At 38.9% G+C, this 24,703-nt stretch overlaps 1 protein-coding gene across 14 annotated transcripts in view; it reads left to right on the top strand.

The window, feature by feature from the left end:
* The window catches only part of TASOR (transcription activation suppressor), a 60,516-nt gene that overhangs the window by 14,661 nt on the left and 21,152 nt on the right, over positions 1 to 24,703 (top strand). For 11 of the 14 annotated variants that reach the window (XR_010155619.1, XR_010155618.1, XM_001173403.7 and 8 more), the window contains exons 6-14: positions 108 to 269; positions 2,287 to 2,411; positions 5,096 to 5,127; positions 6,178 to 6,283; positions 7,652 to 7,755; positions 7,835 to 7,938; positions 19,627 to 19,699; positions 19,791 to 19,862; positions 21,444 to 22,145. Coding sequence is in view for 12 of the 14 variants with exons in the window: in XM_001173403.7 (XP_001173403.1) it covers positions 108 to 269; positions 2,287 to 2,411; positions 5,096 to 5,127; positions 6,178 to 6,283; positions 7,652 to 7,755; positions 7,835 to 7,938; positions 19,627 to 19,699; positions 19,791 to 19,862; positions 21,444 to 22,145 (1,480 nt within the window). In the remaining 2 variants the exon portion in view is untranslated. The remainder of the gene's footprint in view (positions 1 to 107; positions 270 to 2,286; positions 2,412 to 5,095; positions 5,128 to 6,177; positions 6,284 to 7,651; positions 7,756 to 7,834; positions 7,939 to 19,626; positions 19,700 to 19,790; positions 19,863 to 21,443; positions 22,146 to 24,703) is intronic. The other 3 variants (XM_063806850.1, XM_063806849.1, XM_016941342.4) reach the window with 2 other exon arrangements.

The following is a 24,703-nucleotide window of genomic DNA, read 5'->3' as shown; positions in this document are numbered from 1 at the left end:
ATGGTTGGGATAGTTGATCTATATTCAAAGAAGTATTTCATAATATTAATGTTATATAGTCAACAATTAGGTTTAGGTAGACACTTAAAAGGTTTTCTCTATTTTAGGGTAAAATAAAGAGTATATATGACCCCATGGGCGTAAAAAGTTTGGAATCTATGTTAAATAAGAGTGCTTTGGACCCCACACCAAAGCATGAATGTCACGTGTCGAAGAATGCCAATCGAATTACATCACTTTTGGCTTACAGAGCCTATGAGCTTACTCAGGTAGGTGCCAGGATCCGTTGTAATGTTGTGATCTCATACCTGTTTGTTACCAAATCCTTTAAAATGTCTCCCTTTCAGTTCTCTCTGTCCCCACATTAGTCTAGACTCTGGTGTCTGCATATCACTTCCAGACTCCAGTGTATGTTGCTGCTGTTTGTTCAGTGTTTTCTGAGATGTCTCAGAAACATACAGTGGGTCTTCAAGGTTACAGGGTAATATTTATAGACTCCCTAGTCTAGCTCTTCCTGCCAGTAGACTGTGACCTGGTTTTTATATGATCATTGCCCTCAACACACCTCATTTCATTTTGAAACCTTGGCATTTCCTGGCCTAGAAAGATCTCTTGCCTAATAAGATACTACTCATCTTTCAAGGTAAAGTTGAAACCCCTTGAAATAATCTTAATGCATAACATTTTATACTATTGATTTGATAGGTATTTTCTATCTTTATTAACATTTTTAAAGATGCAAACCTAGAACTATTTTTTAAGCCTTATTCAAGTATAATTGACATATACTACACATATATAAGAGTAACATTTGATGAGCTTTAGTGTTAAGTTTTTATATGAGGTTTGACTATAAAGCAATGGTTTTTTGTTTTTGTGTTTGTTTTTTTAAATAGAGATGGGGGTCTCACTGTTTTGCCCAGGCTGGTCTAGAACTCCTGGGCTCAAGTGATCTTCCCACTTCGGCCTCCCTATTCTTGTTTTTTAATTATTAGTATTTTGTTATTTTGTTTTGAGACGGAGTCTCGCTCTGTTGTCCAGTCTGGAGTGTGGTGACGTGATCTTGGCTCACTGCAACCTCTGCCCCCCAGGTTCAAATGATTCTCCTGCCTCAGCCTCCCAAGTAGCTGGGATTATAGGCACCTGCCACCTCACCTGGCTAATTTTTTGTATTTTTTTAGTAGAGATGGGGTTTCACCATGTTGGCCAGGCTGGTCTCAAACTCCTGACCTCAGGTGATCCTGTCTGCCTCAGCCTCCCAAAGTGTTGGGATTACAACTGTGAGCCACCACACCCAGCACCTGTTCTTTTAAACATTAAAAAAAATGTCTATAACCAAATAGACTGCTTGTGAAAAGCAGTAATGTTAACTTCCCTGGAAATGTTCTTTCTTTAATTTTTGCTTTATTTATGTAAAATAAAATTTTAAGAACTATTGTTGTGGGCTTTTAGCAAAAATTATATTCACCAAAGTCATTTGGGACTGACTCATTTGATTACTCTCTGGACAGTAGCAATATTGGTAGGTGTGAAGTATACATGTAAGATAGTTATTGGCTTTTCTAGAAGGACTTGCAAACTGGCCTTACGTTTTTAAAAAAACTCCAGCCATTTTTAGAGCAATAACAACATTATTGAAATCAATAGTTTCCCAGGGGAATGGACTTTGAAGAACTGTACTACTGTGTTCATAAACTCAGGCATTCTTAAAGTGAAAATCACTACTCTGAAAGTTACAAAACTGTACTATACTGAATGTGGTGAAGAGGTGAAGGGGAAAGACTGATGGGTAATGGGAAGAGGGAAGGCTATCTTTGTCACCTATGTTCAGATTCTTTTCCGTATCTCCCTTTGCTACTTTGTTTGCAATTGGAGCCCAGGTGTGTTTTTCTTTTGAAATAGCAAAACCATAGTTTGGTTTAGTTGAGATTGTGTTCTTAGTATTTTGCTTTTTGTATTAGATTGGCTATTCTGAGCTGACCTGGGAGCTTAGGCTCTGTTTATAATATTTTTATTAGGAAACTCCCGGTGGTCAACTCTTCAGAAGTAAACTTTTGGAATAGTTAGTAATACTCTGGGATCTTACGCACTTAGATGCAGAATATTTTGTATCACAAAATGAATACAAAGTACTAATTATTTTAGTTAAATTGGCACGCAGAGCTTAAAGACGTTTTTTGTCAGAAGTGCATATATGGTTTTCTATTTCTCAGAAATCAGGCAGTTAAATATAAGGTTTCACCTTGCCTTTTTAAAGAAGTTAATTTTGCATTTTCTTATTTTTAGTATTATTTTTATGAGTATGGCTTTGATGAGCTAAGGCGAAGACCAAGACACGTTTGTCCATATGCAGTTGTGTCTTTTACTTACAAAGATGATATACAAACTCCGAAGTTTGTACCTTCATCAAGGTAAGACTTAGGAGTTTTAGACATCATCCGCAGTGATAATTCTACTACAGATCCTGTACTACTGAGTTAGGAGGACCATTTTGTTTCCTTCCCATTTTTTTTTTTAACTTCCCTTGAAGTTGGTTGGAGACTGAAGTGTTTACAATGACTTTTAAATGGTCAGTGTGAAGAACAGACAGTTTACCATGTGGAAATAAATACAAGCTAAAATTTAAACCTCATCTCGCTAATCTCTTCCTTAGAAATGAAGGTTTGTGTAGTTGAGTAAGTGGCAGGTTTTGTTTGTTTTGAGATGGAGTCTCTCTCTGTCCCCCAGGCTGGAGTGCATTGGCAGGATCTCGGCTCACTGCAAGCTCCGCCTCCCGGGTGCACGCCATTCTGCCTCAGCCTCCCGAGTAGCTGGGACTACAGGCACATACCACCATGCCTGGCTAATTTTTTTGTATTTTTAGTAGAGACAGGGTTTCACTGTGTTACCCAGGATGGTCTTGATCTCCTGACCTCGTGATCTACCCGTCTCGACCTCCCAAAGTGCTGGGATTACAGGCGTGAGCCACCGCACCTGGCCAGTAAGTGGCAGTTTTAAAAAGTGAGATTTTGGCCAGGCGCAGTGGCTCATGCCTGTAATTCCAGCACTTTGGGAGGACGAGGTGGGTGGATCACCTGAGGTCAGGAGTTCAAGAACAGCCTGGCCAACATGGTGAAACTGTGTCTCTACTAAAACTACAAAAAAATTAGCTGGACGTGGTGGTATGTGCCTGTAGTCCTAGCTACTTGGGAGGCTGAAGCAAGAGAATCGCTTGAACCTGGGCGGTGGAGGTTGGCAGTGAGCCGTGATCGCACCACTGCACTACAGCCTGGGTGACAGAGCAAGACTTCGTCTGTATTTAAACAACAACAACAACAAAAAAGTGAGATTTTGTGTATTAGCACTCTTGGAAATGGGGAGCTTCTACAAAGGATGCTCATGCCTCACCACAAACCAAACCAAATATTTAGTGGGCAGTCAAGGCATTGATAGTTTTTAAAAGCTTCCAGGTGATTCTGATTTTCAGCCAGTGTTGAGGACCATCTGTTTCTTTTTTTTTCCTCTTTAGAGACAAAGTCTTGCTCTGTTGCCCAGGCTGTAGTGAGTAAAGCGGTGCAGTCATAGCTTGCTGCAGCCTCAAACCCCTGTGTGCAAGCGATCCTCCCAAGTAGCTGGGACTACAGGCATGCACCATCATGTCTGGTTTATTTTTAGTTTTCATGGAAATGGGTCTTGCTGTGTTGGCCAGGCTGGTCTCAAACTCCTGGCCTCAAGCAGTTCTCCTGCCTTGGTATTCCAGAGCACTAGGATTATAGGCATGAGCTGCCACCCTTGGCCTGATGATTTCTTTCCTTTTTTTGGTTTTCTGTTCTTGTGTTAGTATTTCTTAAAAGCTCTAGTATAAGGTGACCAAATAGGAAGCAGTTACCATTTTTTTTCCCCATGTGTTGATTCTAAAAATGCTTTAGCCAAATGGAATAAGTAAATTTATAGGGATGTAGGTGAGATGGTCAAATGTCTGCTCATTTTTTACTTTGGGTGTCTATACATATTTGAAGTCATGTATGATATCTATTAATTTAGAAATACTGCTGTTCTAAAACCATATATCATGAAACATATATGTACATTTTTGAGGTTTACCTCTTTGTCAGTTTTCCAGATCAAATTATCTTCTCTTCCATTTATGGTCCTTCTTTTATGTAGGTGAATAATCCTTGGAAACCATCTATAGCCACAGGTACCAACTGACATAGTATCAAGACAGTTGTGGCTTTCATTTTTTGTGGCTCTAAATTTATGATCACTGTGATACATACTTTCACTATAGTGTTTTCATAAGTAGTCTTTAAAAGACATCCAGCACTTAAAATTATGAGGTCATGCCCCCAGGAATAATGACTGTTAATTTCTTTGCCTCCTCTTTGATTCCATCTCTTGACCTCTATATCATTTCAAAGGAGCATTGAGTGAACATCCATCCTTGTACCTTGAATATTCCATGAATGCTCCTGCTTCAGGGCCTCTGCATTTGCTGTTCTCTCTCTTTCCCCAGTAAGCTGCGTAATTCATTCTACATTTCTTCACGTATTTCCTTATCATTGAGGTTTCTCTGTTTTTTTTTTTTACCTCTATACTCTTATGTCTCTTTTTATAGCACTGAAAACCATCATGATCTGTTATATATCATTGTTTTCTGTCTTCCTCATTAGATTTATGTAGGTTGGAACTTTGTTCTGTTTATCTCTATAATCCTATTACCTAGAACTGTGCCTGGTAAATAAGAGCTTAGTATGTATTTACTGAATGATGAATTAATATATTTATATATCGACGCTGTGTCTTCTAATGTCAGCAAAATAATTGACAAGAGACTTTGGTGGACACTGTTCTCTCTTGGTTAATATTTTTGGAAAAAACAACTCCCTTAAATTTAGGTAAATGTGGTAATTTGAGCGAAGTAAGTACTTCTGTTTTCTCTAAGTAGACTTGGATTTACTAGACTTTGTAATGAGTAATTTCTTTGTTCTTTCTACCTGGAGGAAGGACTTAACTGTAGTATGCCATTAAAAATTGCACTTATATCATCTTACATGTTAATTTTTATGATTATACTAATGAGTAATGTTTTTCTTTTCTTTTAAAAAATTTGTAGATCTAACAGCTTTAATACAGATAGAAACATAGGTAAGAGATTTATGTTTCTTTAGTTTTATAAATGGAAAGAATAAGTACATATAGCAAAAGATTAAGTGCTTTGTATTATTTTTATAATGAATGAAAATCTGCAAAGTATGAAAAGTTATAATGTAGCATCAGCGCATTTGGTTGTCCAAGCATAAGATCTCCTTTGAAAATCTGCTACTGTGAATAGACTGAAAGGTTTTAGCACTTTAATAGAAAAAGATAAAAAATAAAACAGGTTTCATAACTCAGCTTTTTAAAAGTATTAAATTCACCAGAGGTGTAGGACTTAGAATTAGAGAAGATTGAAAGTAGCATTGACATTAAACTATTTTAAAGTTTCTTTGTTTTTTTTTCTTTTCTGAGACCGAGTCTTACTCTCGCCCAGGCTGGGGTGCAGTGGCGTGATCTCGGCTCACTGCAACCTCTGCCTCCTGGGTTCCAGCGATTCTCCAGCCTCAGCCTTCTCCTCAGTAGCTAGGATTACAGGCGCCCACCACCACACCCGGCTAATTTTTTGTATTTTTAGTAGAGTTGGGGTTTCACCAAGTTGGCCAGGCTGGTCTCGAACTCCTAACCTTAAGTGATCCACCCACCTCGGCCTCCCAAAGTGCTGGGGTTACAGGTGTGAGCCACCATGCCCAGCCTATTTTAAAGTTTCTTTATAATGAAAACACAATGAGTAGAAGATACAGGACACTGTAGGCATTCATATAATCAACCAGATTTCATACAGTGTCCCTTTGGAGGAAATACGAGATGAATAATTATCTTGTCTTTGCTCCCCAACTTTTCTGATACTGACATTTAGACAGATACATTTGTTATTCTTTGCAACTGGAATGATTTTGTAGGGGATAAATACCTGAAACAAAAATCCTAATATTTGAACTGTTAGTAAATAGAAGTGTAGAAGAGTCACTGTTTTTTTTTTTTTGCCTTCCTACTTAAACCTTGTTTCTAGATATTTTCCGTCTCATTTCTAATAAATGTGCACTCACTTCTCTGGGCTGCCAAGTGACTAAGCTGTGTCATTATATTCTTTTTATTTAGATAAATATAACTATACCTTGTGGAAAGGACAGCTTTTAAATAAAGGAAAACTTTTGTGTTATATTTCTCTGAGGTCAGCCACTCGTGCTTTTTTGCCTATCAAACTGTAAGTATAAGTAAAGAGCAGTTCGTGGTTGCTAATTTTATCACTTTCTTGAGCCTTTTTCCTTATTTCTTTTTCATATTTAAATTTTATTTTGGTTCATAAGAACTTCAATATAAATGTTGGTTTGTTTTTTAAAAGGTTGATTTGAAATTACGTGATTTGGCAATATGAGTCCTCTACGTCTCTGTCTTGATTTGAGGATAGGCTAGTCAGTACATTTACGGTATAAAACTTTATCTTTTTTTTTTTTTTTGAGATGGAGTTTCGCTCTTGTCACTCAGTCTAGAGTGCAGTGGTGCAATCTCGGCTCGCTGCAACCTTCGCCTCCCGGGTTCAAGCGATTCTCCCATCTCAGCCTCCTGAGTAGCTGGGATTACAGGGTCCTGCCACCATACCCAGCTAATTTTTTTTTTTGTATTTTTAGTAGAGACGGGGCTTTTGCCATGTCAGTCAGGCTGGTCTCGAACTCCTGACCTCATATGATCCTCCCGCCTTGGCCTCACAAAGTGTTGGGATTACAGGCGTGAGCTACCACGCCCAGCCTAAAACTTTTTCTTAGTGATTTAAGTCTGAAATATAATTTTTTAGTTTTATTCTAAGTAGATATATTTTTTTATGTAGCATTTTGAATATAGTAGACTTAAAAGTTACCAGTTCTTTGTTGGGAAGAGCTTTGATTTGGTGAGTTAAAATATATAGGCTGTTTTTAGTCCTATGCAGCATATGTTGGTATAGAAAGGTCTAAAATCTCTTGCTTCCATCATTGTGGGCCTTTATAAACATGTGAAGATTAACAGTTTATACTTCAGTTGTCCTTAATAAAATGACAGCCTTTTAGTTTCTGGCTTAAGGATGGAAGGTTGGAAATATTGCCTGGCTAGCTATCTACCCATGTATATATCTGGACTTCCAGTATCAAATCCCCTTTACTGCTGGGCACAGTGGCTCACTCATGTAATCCCAACACTTTGGGAGGCTGAGGTGGGAGGATCACTTGAGACCGGGAATTTGAGACCAGCCTGAGCAACCTAAGGAGACCTTGTCTCTACAAAAAGACCCAAAAAAGCCAAAATTACCTTAGCGTGGTGGCACATGCCTGTAGTCCCAGCTGCCCTGGAGGTTGAGGTGGGAGAATCACTTGATCCTAGGAGGTTGAAGCTGCAGTGAGCTGTGATCGCACCACTGCACTCTAGCCTAGGTGACAGAGTGAGACTGTCACAAACAAAACAAAAGATCTTTAGAATAAGGTGAGATATTCGTAGATATGCTCTTCTATTTTCCATCAAATATACTTTTTTGTGTATGTGTTAAGATTGCTAGAGTTGAAAATACAGATAAGGCAAACATGTTTTTTAAATTTTCTTTCAGACCTGAGAAATTAGATGTTGAAACAGTTATGAGTATTGATCATCTGAAACAGAAAATCCCTCCAGCACTGTTTTATAAGGAAACATACTTAGGTCCAAATGAAGGTGAAGTAATTTAATTTTATTGAAATGCATTAGAAGCAGACTTGATTTGGATATTTACTATGTATTTTTCTTATGTCAGTTTTGAAGAATGGAATGTATTGCAGCCTTTATGAAGTTGTGGAAAAGACAAGAATTGGAAGTAACATGGAGAGTTTACTGCAAAAACTAGACAGAGAAAAACTTGTGAGTGAAAAGTTTTTTAATGTTTCTCATTCTTTGTTACAAATATGCATATTCATGTGTGATCATATTAGTGTTTCAGTTTATTTTTGCCTCTGAAAGTACCATGAGGTGTCTGTCTGTTGCTGCTGTTTAGTTAACAGTGTTTTACTGTGGTTCTGGTATTCTTTTATTTGGGCCATGGTATTGGAGCTTGTGCAAACCAGTCTTTCCCATGGAATATCTTTTTTTTTTTTTTTTTTTTTGAGACGGAGTCTTGCTGTCTCACCAGGATGGAGTACAGTGGCGCGATCTTGGCTCACTGTAATCTCCGCCTTCCTGGGTTCAAGCAATTCTCCTGCCTCAGCCTCCTGAGTAGCTGGGATTACATGTGCACACCACCACAGCCAGCTGATTTTTGTATTTTTAGTAGAGACGGGGTTTCACCGTGTTGTCCAGGATGGTCTCAATCTCCTGACCTCGTGATCTGCCCGCCTCAGCCTCCCAAAGTGCTGGAATTACAGGCGTGAGCCACCGTGCCCAGCCCCCATGGAATATCTTTATTGTACTTTGTGATTAAGAATGTGATTATCAGGCCAGGCGTTGGTGGCTCACGCCTGTAATCCCAGCACTTTGGGAGGCCGAGGCAGGCAGATCATAAGATCAGGAGATCGAGACCATCCTGACCAACATGGAGAAACCCTGTCTCTACTAAAAATATAAAATTAGCTCGGTGTGGTGTAATCTCAGCTACTGGGGAGGCTGAGGCAGGAGAATCGCTTGAACCCAGGAGGCAGAGGTTGTGGTGAGCCAAGATCGTACCATTGCGCTCCAGCCTGAGTGACAAAAGCGAGACTCCATCTCAAAAAAAAAAGAAAAAAGAAAATCCAAGAACAATAAACTCAGTGAGGTTGAGGAGATAAAGGAACACTAGAGTAGTTGGGGGAAAGTAGTAGGGACCTGTGTCATACAGCGTCATTCAGGCAGTGTTCAAGTGTTTGGAAATTTGGATTTGATCCTAAGAGCAGCAGATTTTGAAGGATTTTCAAGGGTGTGCATTGAAACTTTGAAAGGGTATGCAACATAAGATCTGTGTTTTGAATAATTACATTAGTTACTCGAGAATAAATTGAGGGGAGATGAGGTAGAAACTATTACATTAGAGGGTGATGGCGGGTGGGATGACAAGGTAATGATACAAGAAGAGACAGATTTATGCGATATTTCTGAGGTAAGGTACAATTTAATACTGAAGCGTATCTAGTTTGGGTAGAGGGATTGGGTCAAACATCAGATTGTGGTGGGTTGAGAAGTGAATGGAAAATGAATGTGATGCCAGTATATATGGTTTAGCTGAAGGCGAGGAGGTGGTTGGAGAGAAGGGAAGTGGCTGTTCCAAGGTTTCTTTTTGTCTTGCTAAATGGTGGTCGTAAGTTCCAAGAAAGAGGGATACAACTTTTTTGCATAGGTGCGCCATTTAATACAAGTTTTACAACAGTTGACTTTTTACTTCTCACTTTGTTGAGCCTCAGTTTCCAGGTAGTCGAATGGCAGTCAAATATCTTTGAGTTTCAGAACGTGCAACTTCATGTTTAATGGCTACATAGAATTTAATTATTTTCATATATATGTGCTTAATCAGTCTGTTGTTTATAGATGGGATAGTCAGATTGACATAAAACTTCCAGGCAGAGTTATAAAACCCTTGCGAGTCTTTGACTTACAGGCTAGAAACCTTTCAATTAAATGTCCTAGAATTAAAACACACACGCGTGCACACACACACACACACACACTCTGTCTCTCTCTCACTCTCTTTCTGTCTCTCTCTCTCTCTCTTTTTTTTTTTTTTTGAGACAGACTCTCTCTCGCCCAGGCTGGAGCGCAGTGGCACAGTCTCAGCTCACTGCAACCTCCGGGTTCAACCTTCCGGGTTCAAGCGATTCTCCTGCCTCAGCTTCTCGAGTAGCTGGGATTAGAGGCATGTGCCACGACACCCAGCTAATTTTTGTATTTTTAGTAGAGACGGGGTTTTATCATGTTGCCCAGGCTGGTCTCAAACTCCTGACCTCCAGTGATCCACCCGCCTCGGCCTCCCAAAGTGTTGGGTGAGCCACCGCTCCTGGCCCTTCCTTCTTACTTTCTCACTGCATATGAACATAATTTTATGTTTGTATTACATGGCTTGTTTTCTTCTGAAAGCCTGACTACAATGCAAGCATTCCTCATCATCAAAATCTATTCAGTTCCCAAGTTCAGAAAGTGAAAGTTGAGATAGTAGGTTTGGATATGGAGAGATACTGAGTTACTCAAATCTATTTGGTTCTTGTGTTTCAGAGAGTGAGTATTGAGAATTCGGACAATGAGGGGTTTATCAGAAAATTACAATATCTTTCGGTTACCGATATGAGGATCAGGATAGGAAAGATGGCATTTCGTTCCTCACCTGACCAAGTATTACATTATGTTCATGGAAGACTGGATCTTTTCCAGAATCAAGAAGTAAAGTAAAATCCTAGATCTTAAAGGTTGCTAGCATTCCACAAGGATACACTCCCAGAATCTAATGTACCTAGGAATTTTGTGTAGCTATCCGTTTTCCAGCAGGCCTCACTGGGATTATTCCATCTATAGCTACTTTATTCATAGTTCTCTTGATAATGAGCAGTGCATTGAGGAATACTGATTTTTAAATTTTGTCCAAGAAATGCACACAAGGTTTTCTGAATCAGAGACAGATTTTGTGAATACCCCACAGTAAGTAAAAATGTATTGGCCCTCCTTTGCCTTAGTCCTTAACTCCCTAGGGCATGCAGGCCTAAGCCACTTGTCCTGAGTAGCTGCATACTACATAGGTAAGAGATGGGGACAAATACTTTCTATTTGCTTATAAAAGGGAAGAGGCAGCTATTCCCTCCTATCCTGAATGTGTCTCTTTGAAATGTTATGAATATTAACTCCAACTCTTTGGTATATAAATAAAATCGCTTCAGGAGCCATTTATTTAGCCCTCTTGGACCAAGAGACATTTCCAAATTCCTGGAAACTCATTCCGTATTGAAATGTAAATGCCTAGGGAGATCTCCATAGTCTTCTTGGCACCTCTGGACTTAACCTAGGAACCTCTCTTTGCCGTAATCTCTTAATCTACCCCACTTGATGCTCTCAGGGAGATAAAATAAGTTTTATTATTGTGGAGCAGAGCAATTAACTAGATAACTGACTACAGATCTAAATCTTAAGGTATGCGAAGAGTAAAATATTTGTGGGGGATATGAAAGCAAACATTTCCTTATCTTTATATCATACATTTTGGTATATTAGAAGGCTAGGACTTTTTGCAGTGGCACGTAGAAATCCAGGGAAGTTTTCTTTTCACCCAGGGAGATGATAAATGAAATAAGATTATATTGACTTTTTTTTTTTTTTTTTTCGTGACAGAGCCTTGCTCTGTTGCTGGGCTGGAGTGCAGTGGCGTGATCTTGGCTCACTGCAATCTCTGCCTCCTGAGTTCAAGTGATTCCCTTGCCTCAGTCTCCGGAGTAGCTGGGATTACAGGCACCTGCCACCATGCTCGGCTAATTTTTGTATTCTTAGTAGAGATGGGGTTTCACCATGTAGGCCAGGCTGGTCTTGAACTCTTGACCTCATGATCTGCCTGCCTTGGCCTCTGAAAGTGCTGGGATTACAGGCGTGAGCCACCGTGCCTGGCCATCTCGCCCTTTCTTTAGTGTATTCTTTTTTTTTTTTTTTTTTTTTTTGACGGTGTTTCGCTCTTGTTGCCCAGGTTGGAGTGCAATGGTGCAATCTCGGCTCACCGCAACCTCCTCCTCCTGGGTTCAAGCAGTTCTCCTGCATCAGCCTCCAGAGTAGCTGGGATTACAGGCATGCTCCACCACGCCTGGTTAATTGTGTATTTTTAGTAGAGATGGGACTTCCTCCATGTTGGTCAGGCTGGTCTCGAACTCCTGACCTCATCATCTGCCTGCCTCGACCTCCCAAAGTGCTGGGATTATAGGTGTGAGCCACTGCGCCCAGCCTAGTGTATTCTTTTAATAGAGTTTTAGAATTTTCTGGATATTAGTCTTGCTCATTTTTTGTTAGATTTATCCCCAGCTGTCTTACATTTTTTGATGCTTTTGTAAATAGTATTTTCTTTCTTTTTTTGGGGGGGGCGGGGGACAGAGTCTCGCTCTGTCACCCAGGCTGGAATGCAGTGGTGTGATCTCAGCTCACTGCAACCTCCGCCTCCCAGGTTCAAGGAATTCTCCTGCCTCAGCCTCCTGAGTAGCTGGGACTACAGGCGTGCAACACCATACCTGGCTAATTTTTTTTGTATTTTTTGTAGAGATGGGGTTTTGCCATGTTGGCCAGGCTGGTCTTGAACTCTTGACCTCAAGTGATCTGCCTGCCTCAACCTCCCAAAGTGCTGGGATTACAGGTGTGAACCGCCATGCCTGGCCCGTGAATAGTATTTTCCATGTTAGTACATTTTCTGTTTCTTGTATATATAGAAATGTAATTGATACTTACATATTGATTTAATGCAGATCAATGTGAAATTTGAATGAAGTGTTTATTTTTGTACATTTTTGGGGGTTTCTATATAGAATTCATTATCTGGAAGGTAGATTGGTTTTATTTTTTTCTTCTCATCTTTATAGTAGTCCCCTGTTATCCTTGGTTTTGCTTTCTGTAGTTTCAGTTACCTGTGGTCAGCTGTTGTCTGAAAATACTAAATGGAAAGCTCCAGAAATAATTAATAAGTTTTAAATTAGTTTTCAGTAGTAGCCTAATGCTGCATCACAATGTCTATGTCATCAGCCTCACTTCCATCTCATCACATAGGCATTTCATCATCTCACGTCATCATAAGAAGGGTGAGTACAATACAATAAGATTTCGAGAGACAGAGAGACCACATTACATAACCCTTATTATTATATATTGTTGCAGTTACTCTATTTTTTTGGTGGGAGGACAGGATTTCATTCTGTTGCCCAGGCTGGAGTACAGTGGTGTGATGTGATCATAGCTACTGCAGCCTTGAACTACTTGTCTTTTAAGTGATTCTCCCACCTCAGCCTCCTGGGTAGCTGGGCTGCAGGTGTATACCACCATGCCCAGCTAGTTTTTAAAATGTATCTATTTTTTAAAATTTTTAATAGAGAATGGGGTCTTACTGTGTTGCCCAGGCTTGTCTCAAACTCCTGGCCTTAAGCAACCCTCATGCCTCGACCTCCCAAAGTGCTGGTATTATAGGCATGAGCCACCATGCCCAGCCTGTTCTATTTTATTATTAATTATTGTCGTTAGTCTCTTAGTATGCCTAATTTAAAAGTTAAACTTTATTATAGGTATGTATACATAAGAAAAAACATAGGGTTTGTTACTGTCTGTGGTTTCAGACATTCACTGGGGGTCTTGTAATATATCTTCTGCAGATGAAAGGGAACTACTATATACTACTTCTTTTTCCATGTTAATGTGCAGTCTAGGATCTGTACTAAGAAGTTGAATAAAAATGGTGATTTTGGGCATTCTTGCCTTCTTGATTTAAAGAAAAAAAAGCCTTATAACATTTTACCATTAAGTAGGAAGTCCACAGTAGTTTTTTATGTTTTAAACTTTGCTTCTTTATTTTTTTAACCATGAATGGATTTTGAATTTTAGCAGATGGTTTTTGTTTTGGGTCAGGGGTTGCATTTATCAATCTGGTCACACAGTATTTTTGGGTTCTGCAGAGAAACAGAACCAATAGTGTATGGTGGGGGTGGTATGTAAAAAGAGATTTATTGTAAAGAATTGGCTCACACATTTATGGAGGCTGACATGTCCCAAGATCATATCTGTAGTTAACAAGCTGGAGACCCAGGAGATCCAATGGTACAGTTTCAGTCTGAGTATGCAGGTGCAAGAACCAGGACTGCCAGTGGTATAGTTCTAAGGCTGGCAGGCTCAAGACTCAGGAAGAGCCAATGTTTCAGTTCAAGTCTGAAGGCAGGGAACAGTTGACATCCCAACTTGGAAGACAGACAGGAGGAATTCTTTTGTTGTGGGGCTTAGGGTTTGCCTTTCATTCTCTTTAGGCCTTCAGCTGATTGGATATGGCCAACCTACATTAGTGAGGTTGGCTTGCTTTACTCAGTCTGTTGGTTGTAAACTCATCCGAAAATAGCTTGACAGGAACACCCAGAAAAATATTTGATCAAATACCTGGGCACTCCCTGGCCAAATCTAGTTGATCTAAAAAATTAACCATCACACATGGTATTTATTCTGTAGACCTACTAAGGTGAGTTATATTTATAGTTTTCCAATATTAAACTACCCCTGCATTGCTTGTATAGAAACTACCACCCCCCCACCCCGCCCACCCCTGCCACAGCTTTTAAAGTAAATTGTGGGGTTTGGCTTTTGTTTAGGAATTTTGTATCTGTGATGATGAATGAGATTGACCTGAAATTTTCCTTTCTTATACCATCTCTGTCTTTTTTTTTTTTTTTTTTTTTTTTTTTTGAGACAGAGTTTCGCTCTTGTCTCCCAGGCCAGAGTGCAGTGGCACAATCTCAGCTCACTGCAACCTCTGCCTCCCGGGTTCAAGGGATTCTCCTGCCTCAGCCTCCCAAGTAGCTGGGATTACAGGCATGCTCCGTGACACCTGGCTAATTTTTGTATTTTTAGTAGAGACAGGGTTTCATCATGTTGCCCAGATTGGTCTCAAACTCCTGGGCTCAAGTGATCTGCCTGCCCTCGGCCTCCCGTAGTGCTGGGATTACCAGGGTGAGTCACCAAGCCTGGCCAACTTTTACTTTTTTGAGACTTGTTTTGCTATTTCTGTCTTTAAGTCAGAAAAATAGTCAATAAATACTCAGTTGTAAGTACTGCTTTAGTTGCATTTCACGTTTTAATGTGCAGTATTTTCATTATTCATTTCTAAGAAATTTTTATTTTTTAGTTTCCAATTTTTTTTTAACTTTGATATATGATGTAGAGGTATGTGTATAGGGAAACAGGGATACTTTTGTCTTTTTTATTTCTAATTGCATTGTAATCAACAATGGTGATTATTTGAAATTTGTTGAGACTTTAAGATCTGTGTGGTCAATTTTTGTACATGCTCCTTCTGTGTTTGAGAAAAATGTATAATCTATAATCATTGGGTGCTGGGTACACAATTCTGGGTTGACAGCTATTTTCTTGCACTTTGACTATGCTGCAGTGTCTTATGGCTTCTATTTTTGTTTAGGGGTTAGCTCTCAGTCTAATTGTTCCTTTGTAGGTCCCCTGCCGCCCCCTGGCTACTTTTTAAATCTTTTTTTTTTTTTTTGGTCTTTGATGTTTAGCAGTTACAGTATCTAGGTGTAGATTTCTATTTATGCAGCTTGGTATATCTTTTCCTTTCATATCTGTGGATTTGCGTCTTTTTTTCTGGAAAATTAGTTATCTCTTTTATTGTACTTCTCCCTCATTTTCTTTAGCTTGTCTTTTTTTTTTTTTTGAGATGGAGTCTCACTCTGTTGCCCAGGCTGGTGTGCAGTGGCATGATCTTGGCTGACTGCAACCTCCACCTCCCGGGTTCAAGCAGTTCTCCTGTTTCAGCCTCCCGAGTAGCTGGGGTTGTAGGTGTGTGCCACCACGCCTGGCTAATTTTCGTGTATTTAGTAGAGACAGGGTTTCGCCATGTTGGCCAGTGGTCGTGAACTCCTGACCTCAGGTGATCCACTGGCCTCGGCCTCCCAAAGTGCTGGGATTACAGGCGTGAGCCACTGCGCCCGGCCTGGCCTGTCTTTTTAGGACTCTGAAGAGGCATATTTTCCACGTCTGTTAACCTTGTCTATGTTTTCCATCTATTTGTTTCTCTGTGCTGCATTCTAAGTAACTTCATCATAACTGTCTTCTAGTTTAAAAATCCTGTAATTAGCTGTGTCTCATTTGTTGCTTTATTTATTTATTGTGTTTTTAATTTCACAGGGAATGTTTTTTATTTTTAAAAGTTACATTTGAATTTTTTTGGATCTGCCTGGTTATTTTATAGCAGGTTCTTGTTAAGTCTTTCAGAAGTATTTAGTGAGTACCTATCATATGCCAGGCAGAGTTCTAGGAGGTGCACATTATATTCCGGTATTCTTTGCCAATATTTTTTAAGTGAAATAAAATTCACATAACATAAAATTAACCATTTTAGCCTTTTTTTTTTTTTTTTAATAGGCAGGGTCTTGCTTTGTCATCCAGGCTGGAGTGCAGTGGTGTGATCCTGGCTCACTGCACCCTCGACTTTCTGGGGTCCAGTGATCCTCTTACCTCATCTTCCTGGGTAGCTGGGGCTACAGGTGCATACCACCACACCTGCCTGATTTTTGTATGTTTTGTAGAGACAGGGTTTTGCCATATTGCCTGGGCTGTTCTTGAACTTGGCCTCCCAGAGTGCTGGGATTAACAGGTGTGCACCACCGTGCCCGGCCATTTTAGCCATTTTAAAGTATATAATTCTATGTTTTTTTTAAAAGTAGATTCACACTGTTGTGCAACATCAACACTATCTAATTCCCGAAAATTTTCATCTCAGAATTCACTGTACATTCCCCCTTCCCAATCCCTAACAGCCATTAATCTACTTCTGTCTCTATGGATTTATCTGCTCTGAACATTTTATATAAATAGAGTCAAGAATATGTGGCGTTCGGTGCCTGGCTTCTTTCACTAAGCATAATTTTCAAGGCTCATTGATGTTGTAGCATATATCAGAACTTCATTCTGTTTTATGGCCCAGTATACTTTCATTGTGTAGATAATACCACATTTTGTTTGTTCTTTTATCAGTTATTTCTATTTCTTGGCTACTATGAATAATGGTGCTATGAACATTAGCGTAAACATTTTTGCGTGAAAATGTTTTTAATTCTTCCAATTATTTTATGTCTTTAAAGATTTCATAGTGGATTATTTTCCTTTTTGCATCTGATAATTCCAATTTTTGATGCCTTTGAGTGTTTGAATCTTTTTTTTTCTGCTGAATCTCACTTTAGTGTAGCTTATTTCCTTCTAAGCTTTTTTTTTTTTTTTGAGACACGACTCTCTGTTGCCTAGGCTGAAGTGCTATAGTGCGTGGCACAATCACAGCTTCACAGCTTGAACTGTCAGGATCAGGCAATTCTCCCACCTTAGCTTTCCAAGTAGCCAGGACTATAGGCATATGACGCCACACATGGCAACTTTTAAAATTTTTTTTGTAGAGTTGGGGTCTTGCTGTGTTGCCAAGGTTGGTCTTCAACTCCTGGCTTCAAGCAATCCTCCTCCCACTTCCACTTCCCAAAGTGCTGAGATTACAGGCATGAGCCACTGCGCCTGGCCCATTGTACATGTATTTATACTAACTCTTTTTTTGTGGGGGTGGGGGAGTGCTATAATACCTTTAATGTTATCTGGAAATTTAAAATAGTAGAATAAACTAATTAAAAAACCCCAGAGATTGGATTAATATCTTTTTTTTTTTTTTTTTAAGAATAACCAAACAGCTAAAATAGAGACAACAGGAGCACAATTTGCAGGATTTTTCTTTTCTGCAGAGTTGAATGGATTTCATTGGGCTGAAGCCACAGATATAACTGCTGAAGCCTCTGTCAGCCTTAGTGTTGTTTCTGATCATAGATTGCCTGTACTCCATGGATTTCTGGAAACATTGGGCCCCCTTAAAATACAGGAATCTTTAGGTTACTGGTAGTGGAATTTATAAAACCTAGTATTTGGAGTGAGTGAGAGGTTAAAGGCATCTAATTGGTTTTCGTCAGTGAGCACAAAACATGAAAATCTTGTGCTTCGTAACTTTTTATTTCATCAACTAGGAGTTTGAACAAAATATTAAAAGAAGTATATTATCTAAAATACTTTGGATAAAAGTATTTGAAACAAAATTTTCAGGTACATTGTCCGCTTGTAGAATACTCTAAGAGACTTAGCGTGGCTATAAATGGTAGCCGTAAGACCCAGTTAAATATCTTGCAGGGCCAATACTATATGTCAGCAGTATGATGTAACTTGGCCTGAGGATTTTTAACCTTGGCCCTGGGATTTTTAGGAAACAAGGCCACCTCAGCACAGATTAACTATTAGAAACCTTACAACAAAGTTTACCCTTACAAGAATATTTAAACTTCCTTTATAAAAGAAAGACCTGATAACTGACCCTCATGGAATCCAGGCAGTAAAAATGGGGAAAGATTCCCCAAAGTTTAGAATGGTCTTCAGATGGACCTAGTCATTTGGTCATCTGACCCCCTGACTTTATCTGTCCCATACCACCAGCCTGCTTCCACTAAAATAACCTCCTTGAGTACCAGGTATCTAAGACTCATTTTTGGCACAGATTGAACTGAAGGAGAAGTTGACCCTGGAGAAAGTGGTCAACTAAGCTACCTGAAGCCCCCAAACACAATACCACTTTACTTTTGAGTGTGCAAACAATGTTTTTATTAAATGTGAATTAGTAGCACAGTTACTTTTTGTCCTCTGAATTATTAGTTTTTATACAGGCGTTGTTTACTGGAATTGTTTTAGTAGGAATTTAGGTAGTACGAGTTTTCTTTCAGAACTCAGATATCCTTTTGTGTTCAGTTGCCATGCTCAGTTTCTCATTTACCCAAAACATTGTGAACTATTGCAGTAGCCCCTGAAATAAATTCTTTGCATTAGATTGTTTTTCTGCGTCCTGCACTGTGCTGTCAAGTCTTCTTTCTTACTGTTGTTTTAAGGAAACAGTAGCTCAAAGGGATATGCTCTCAAGGACATTCCTGGCCAGCCTGGCTTCTGGTCTTTTTACAGCTAACCCATGATCTTTCATTCCTGACTTGTCTTATACATTTATCCTAGTCTGTCCTCACCCTGTTGCCATTGATAAATATTGTGATGTTTGTAAACTGTCCATTACAACTCACCTTTGCTCATGGTGTTGCCTCTACTGAAATGTCCTTCCTACAATCTCAGGCTCTTGTCAGTGTACCCATTCTTCAAAATCCACTTTTGATACACTTTCAGTAAACCTTTCTTGACCATCTTTTACTACCATAAACAAACTGTATTTTTCCATTTCTGTTATTTTGTAAATCTCTTAGGGAACTTTTCTGTCTTATGTAATTACTGGTATTTATTGTGGTACTCTTTCTACCTAATTATAAACTTCTCGTGATCAAGGATCTTGTGTTGCTTGTATTTGGATATCTCTGGGCAAATTCCCTTACATGTGAAAAGTGTTCATGTAATATGTGTGCAGTTAGATTATGGCAACACATTGGGTTTGTCATTAGTCTGAACTCTTGCAACGCAGTGTTTCAAAGCATGTTTTATATCTAGCATCTAGCACATTACCTTGGCCATTAATAAACATGTCTTTTGAACTGATGAAGAAAATTGAAGTCTTTAGTTTGGTCCTTGTATTTTAGCTTCAGGGAAAAATTAACGTGGTTTTGCAGTTAGGGGAGTTCTTTCAGTAACATTTTCTCATTAATGTTATGAAAACCAAGGAATTTTTATTTGATTGGAATCCTGTTAATCAGCAGAGTTGGTAGAAAGAATTAACTAATTCATTAGCAATATTTTTTCTTAAAAGATTATTAAGAACTTTTTTTCTTTACAATTAGTAGAAAATGCTGTGTGTCTGCCTTATGGTGAATAATAATAAAGCAGATACAACTTTTCCTTCCCCTCAAAATACAGGTTCTTGTTAAACCTTTGGGAGACCGAGGATACCTTTTTCTTCTCTCCCCTTATCAGATGGTTCCTCCATATGGTAGGTGGTCTCTCTTTAATAAATTTTTACAATTCTTTCTTAACTTTTTAGTTAAAACACATTGCTAATGAGTTTGGCTTCTGTTTTTTAGAATATCAGACTGCCAAGTCTCGAGTCCTACATGCTTTGTTTCTATTTCAAGAACCTAGAAGCATAGTTACTTGTAAGTTCTTTGAATATCTAAATCTGGTTACTTATAGATACTTAACATTTCATTGAAATTTTCCAGATAACTCACTAAACATTTTGTCTTTCTTACATCATGTTTCAGGAAATACTGGGGGTTAAGAGGTATTAGCAATATAAGACACAAATTATATGTTTTTTTTTTTTTTGATACAGAGTTTTGCTCTTCTTGCCCAGGCTGGAGTGCAGGGGCGCGATCTCAGCTTACTGCGACCTCCACCTCCCAGGTTCAAGTGATTCTCCTGCCTCAGCCTCCTGAGTAGCTGGGATTACAAGGCATCTACCACCACTCCCAGCTAATTTTTTTGTATTTTTAGTAGAGACGGGGTTTCACCATTTTGGCCAGGCTGGTCTCGAACTCCTGACCTCAAGTGATCCTCCTGCCTCGGTCTCCCAAAGTGCTGGGATTACAGGCATGAGCCACTGTGCCTGGCTGACGATTTTTTTTAACTATGAAAAATTAATTTGTGTTTATCAGTGCTCTCATAAAGCTTGATTATAATTGTTATAGTACTGTAGCTTAGTTATGATGGTTACTTTTTATTTATTTTAGAGATAGAGTCTCACTCTGTTGGAGATAGAGTCTCACTCTGTTGCCCAGGCAGTGGTGCGATCATGGCTCATTACATACAGCCTTGCCCTCCCTCCTAGGCTCAAGTGATCCTCCTGCCTCAGCCTCTTGAGTAGCTTGGGATTACAGGCGTGCGCCAGCACACCTAGCTAAGTTTAAATTTTTTTTTTTTTCTTTAGAAGCAGGATCTCACTATATTGTCTAGGTTGTTCTTGAACTCCTGGCCTGAAGCGATCCAACTACCTCAGCCTCCCAAGCTGCTGGGATTAGAGGCATGAGCCACTGTGCCCGGTCTGTGAGGGTTTTGTATGATTATTTTTTAGCTTAGTTCAATTTTGCATTCAAATTTTAGTAACTCTAAAGCATCATTTGCCAGGATAAATATTAGGCCATTCAAAATTAATAAGAATTTTTGGCACTGATATAAGACAAGATTTGTTAACCACCTTTTCTAAGAATGAACTTTAATACTATGTATTAAGCTAAAGTTCCCACTAATGGCTTTATTTCACTGTTGGATTAAGGATGAGTTTCTCAGTTGTGGCTACTCAGCATCTACATATCTGTTCATGTGAAGTTAGTTACTACTTTATAAGAGGAAGAGATGACATGCAGGACTGTTTTGCTTGGAGCCTCAGATCTTGTTCTGTCTCTGTTTCTTCTTACATATTGCTTGCCACTATTTGAATTTCCTGAGGGCAGTAGGAAGTGAGATCTTCAATGAGTGGGTGATTTTTCCTTTAAAAATGTGTTCTGCTTTTTCATTTGTTTTAGTTTCTTATTGGCCTGTTTTAGGATCCTGGACTTTACAAGCATGCTATTCGTATATTTGCTATATTGTATATATGTACTAGGGTACATACTCGTCTGGTTCAACATTAATGTGTAAATGTTTTTATACTTCTTTGGCAATATTTAGATCTGTATTTGATTAGTTTCTTGATTGCTAACATGGTTTGCTTTTTTTTTTGTTTGTTTTATTTACAGCACAAAAAGGTTCAACCAATGCAGCACCACAGGAGAGGCATGAGAGCATGCCAGATGTATTAAAAATAGCTCAGTTTTTACAATTTTCTTTGATTCAGTGTCGAAAGGAATTCAAAAATATAAGCGCCATAAATTTTCATTCTGTTGTTGAAAAGTATGTAAGTGAATTTTTTAAGCGAGGTTTTGGTTCAGGTAAACGAGAGTTTATTATGTTTCCATATGATTCACGATTAGATGATAAAAAATTCTTATACTCAGCTCCCAGAAATAAATCCCATATTGATACTTGTTTGCATGCCTATATTTTTCGGCCTGAAGTGTATCAGTTACCTATTTGTAAATTAAAAGAACTATTTGAAGAAAATAGAAAACTTCAGCAGTTTAGTCCACTTTCAGATTATGAAGGTCAAGAAGAAGAAATGAATGGTACAAAAATGAAATTTGGAAAACGAAATAACTCAAGAGGTGAAGCCATTATATCTGGAAAGCAAAGATCATCTCATTCTTTGGATTATGATAAGGATAGAGTCAAAGAATTGATTAATTTAATTCAGTGTAGGAAAAAGAGTGTGGGTGGGGACTCAGACACAGAAGATATGAGAAGCAAAACTGTCTTGAAGAGGAAGCTTGAGGATCTACCTGAAAATATGAGAAAGCTCGCCAAAACCAGTAATTTATCTGAAAATTGCCATCTGTATGAAGGTAAAATATCAGATTGCTCTTATAACAGCCAAAAATAAAGTAGTTCTGTTCTTTCTTGTAGCAGAGGGACGTATAAATTAAAGCCTGAGGGTCAAATTCAGCCTGTCCACTATTTTTGTAAAGAAAGTTGTATTTGAATACAGCCGTGCCCATGTATTTGAATACAGCGTGCTCTCATGCTGTCATGGCAGAGTTGGCACTGAGACTGTATGGCCCACAAAGCCTAAAATATTTGCTACCTGGCCCAGTACAGGAAACACTTTACAGTTCCAGCCCTGGTACATCAGATTTCTAAATTGTTTGGTTTAGGTTAACATGACATACTACTACTAATCAGAACTCTTGTCCTTTTATATTCCTTTATTTTTTTTGAGACGGAGTCTTGATGTCTCCCCAAGGCTGGAGTGTAGTGGCATGATCTCGGCTCACTGCAAGCTCCACCTCCTGGGTTCATGCCATTCTCCTGCCTCAGCCTCCCGAGTAGCTGGGACTGCAGGCGCCTGCCACCATGCCCGGCTAATTTTTTGTATTTTTAGTAGAGACGGGGTTTCACCATGTGAGCCAGGATGGTCTCGATCTCCTGACCTCGTGATCCGCCTGCCTCGGCCTCCCAAAGTGCTGGGATTACAGGCGTGAGCCACCACGCCTGGCCATATTCCTTTATTTTTATAGTTGAAGAAGTATAATATCAGAATATTAGTATCTTTTAGGCTGTTGCATAATGAAAAGGAACCTTCTGAATTTGAAAATAAAATATGCATACACATACTCTTTTCTACCCCAAGAATCCAGGAATATCTTTGGGTTTTTCTTTTTTTGTTGTTCTTTTTTCCTTTGTTTTGTTTTAGTTGACAGAAAAAGATAGACATGTAAGGCGCTTGTTTTAAGTGTGTTTGTTTCAATATTGCAAGTCAGCTAAAACACTTTTATCTAGATTTTTAAGATCTTCACACTACTAGTTGATAAGCACAGAATGAGTTCTTTTGCATTCATAGAAAGTTGACATAACAATCCACGTTTTGTGTTGCTGTTGCTCCTCTGATTATGGCAGAACTGAATATTCTTATGCTTTTTATTAAGCAACTTGTCTCTTCAGATTCAGTGTGTCTTAGTCTAGGTTAGTCAGATCAGTGTCTTAGTCTAGGTTAGTCAGATCAGTGTCTTTTTACACTTTTGCTCTTAGCAATCTGTATTTGTATCCTCACTTTTCACTTTCCTGCTCTTTTTATTTATTTATTTATTTTTGAGACAAAATCTCACTCCGTCACCCAGGCTGTAGTGCAGTGGCTCAGTCTTGGCTCACTGCAACCTCTGCCTACCTGGTTCAAAAGATTCTCGTGCCTGAGTCTCCCCAGTAGCTGGAATTACAGGCACGTACAACCGTGCCTGGCTAATTTTTGTATCTTTAGTGGAGACGGGGTTTTGCCATGTTGGCCAGGCTGGTCTTGAACTCCTGAGCTCAAGTGATCTGTCTGCCTCGGCCTCCCAAAGTGCTGGGATTACAGTCGTCAGCCACCATGCTCAGCCTGCTCTCCTTTTACTTCTTTTATTGTTATGGTATTCAATGTGGTAGCCACTAGCCATATGTTTTTATTTAAGTTTGAATTAAAATGAAATTAAAATACATTTCAGCAACCACACCATTGTATTAGTACAGAGAGAGAACATTTCCATTATTGCAGAAAGTTCTATTTGACATTACTTTTCTTTGCAGTAACTATAATGATTTTTTCTTTAGTTAACCTGTGTGTCTCTTTCTCTTTGCAATGTTGTTACTCTTTGTCTGTGTTCTTTATCTCTTTGGTGGCCTTCCTGACTTACTACCTTCTTGCACCCGTTTCAGTATCATGTTCTTCTCAGTATTGCTTTGCTAATTTGCTACCAATCTCATCTTATATACTTGCTTTTTAAGGCTTTGTTATAGACTAGCCATGTCCAGCCATGTTTCCCACTGTTCTCTCACATGTCTTGGTTAAGGATCATCTCTCTCTGTCTAGAGTATGTCATGGTCAGTCTTTTATTTCCCTCTTTTTTTTCCTGAAGTAGCTTCCATTTCTTTCAAGCCTTATATCTTGGCAGTTCATATTCTCCTCAGCTTTCTGTCTATTCTCCTTAATGGTCTCCTCTAGTTTATGCTGGATTTGCAATCTGTGCTGAACCTGTTAGCACTTACTGACACATACTGTCTTATCTTGTGACATGTCTTGAGAGTTTTGTTTACTATGTGCTAGGTACTTTATGTATATGAACTCATTTATTAATAGTTCTTGAGTGATAGGTATTATTATCGTAATTTTGCAGATGAGAAAATCATCTCAGATAAGTTAAATAACTTTACCAAAAGTTATGAAGTTAGTGGCACAATCCGAAGTCAGTTCTGACTGACTCCAAAGCATTGTTGACAACAAACTGCTGTATTTCCTGTCACTGAGCACATTATATGCACTCAATAAATAAGATACTTATTTTTTGGTACTGTTTTTGTTGGTAACTAATTCTGTGTATGTGAAAAAATAGTTGTGGGTAAAAATCAGGCTTCATCAATAATTAAAATGATG

Source organism: Pan troglodytes, chromosome 2, assembly GCF_028858775.2.
Source record: "Pan troglodytes isolate AG18354 chromosome 2, NHGRI_mPanTro3-v2.0_pri, whole genome shotgun sequence".
NCBI lineage: Eukaryota > Metazoa > Chordata > Mammalia > Primates > Hominidae > Pan > Pan troglodytes.
This window is presented reverse-complemented; position numbering and strand designations above follow the sequence as displayed.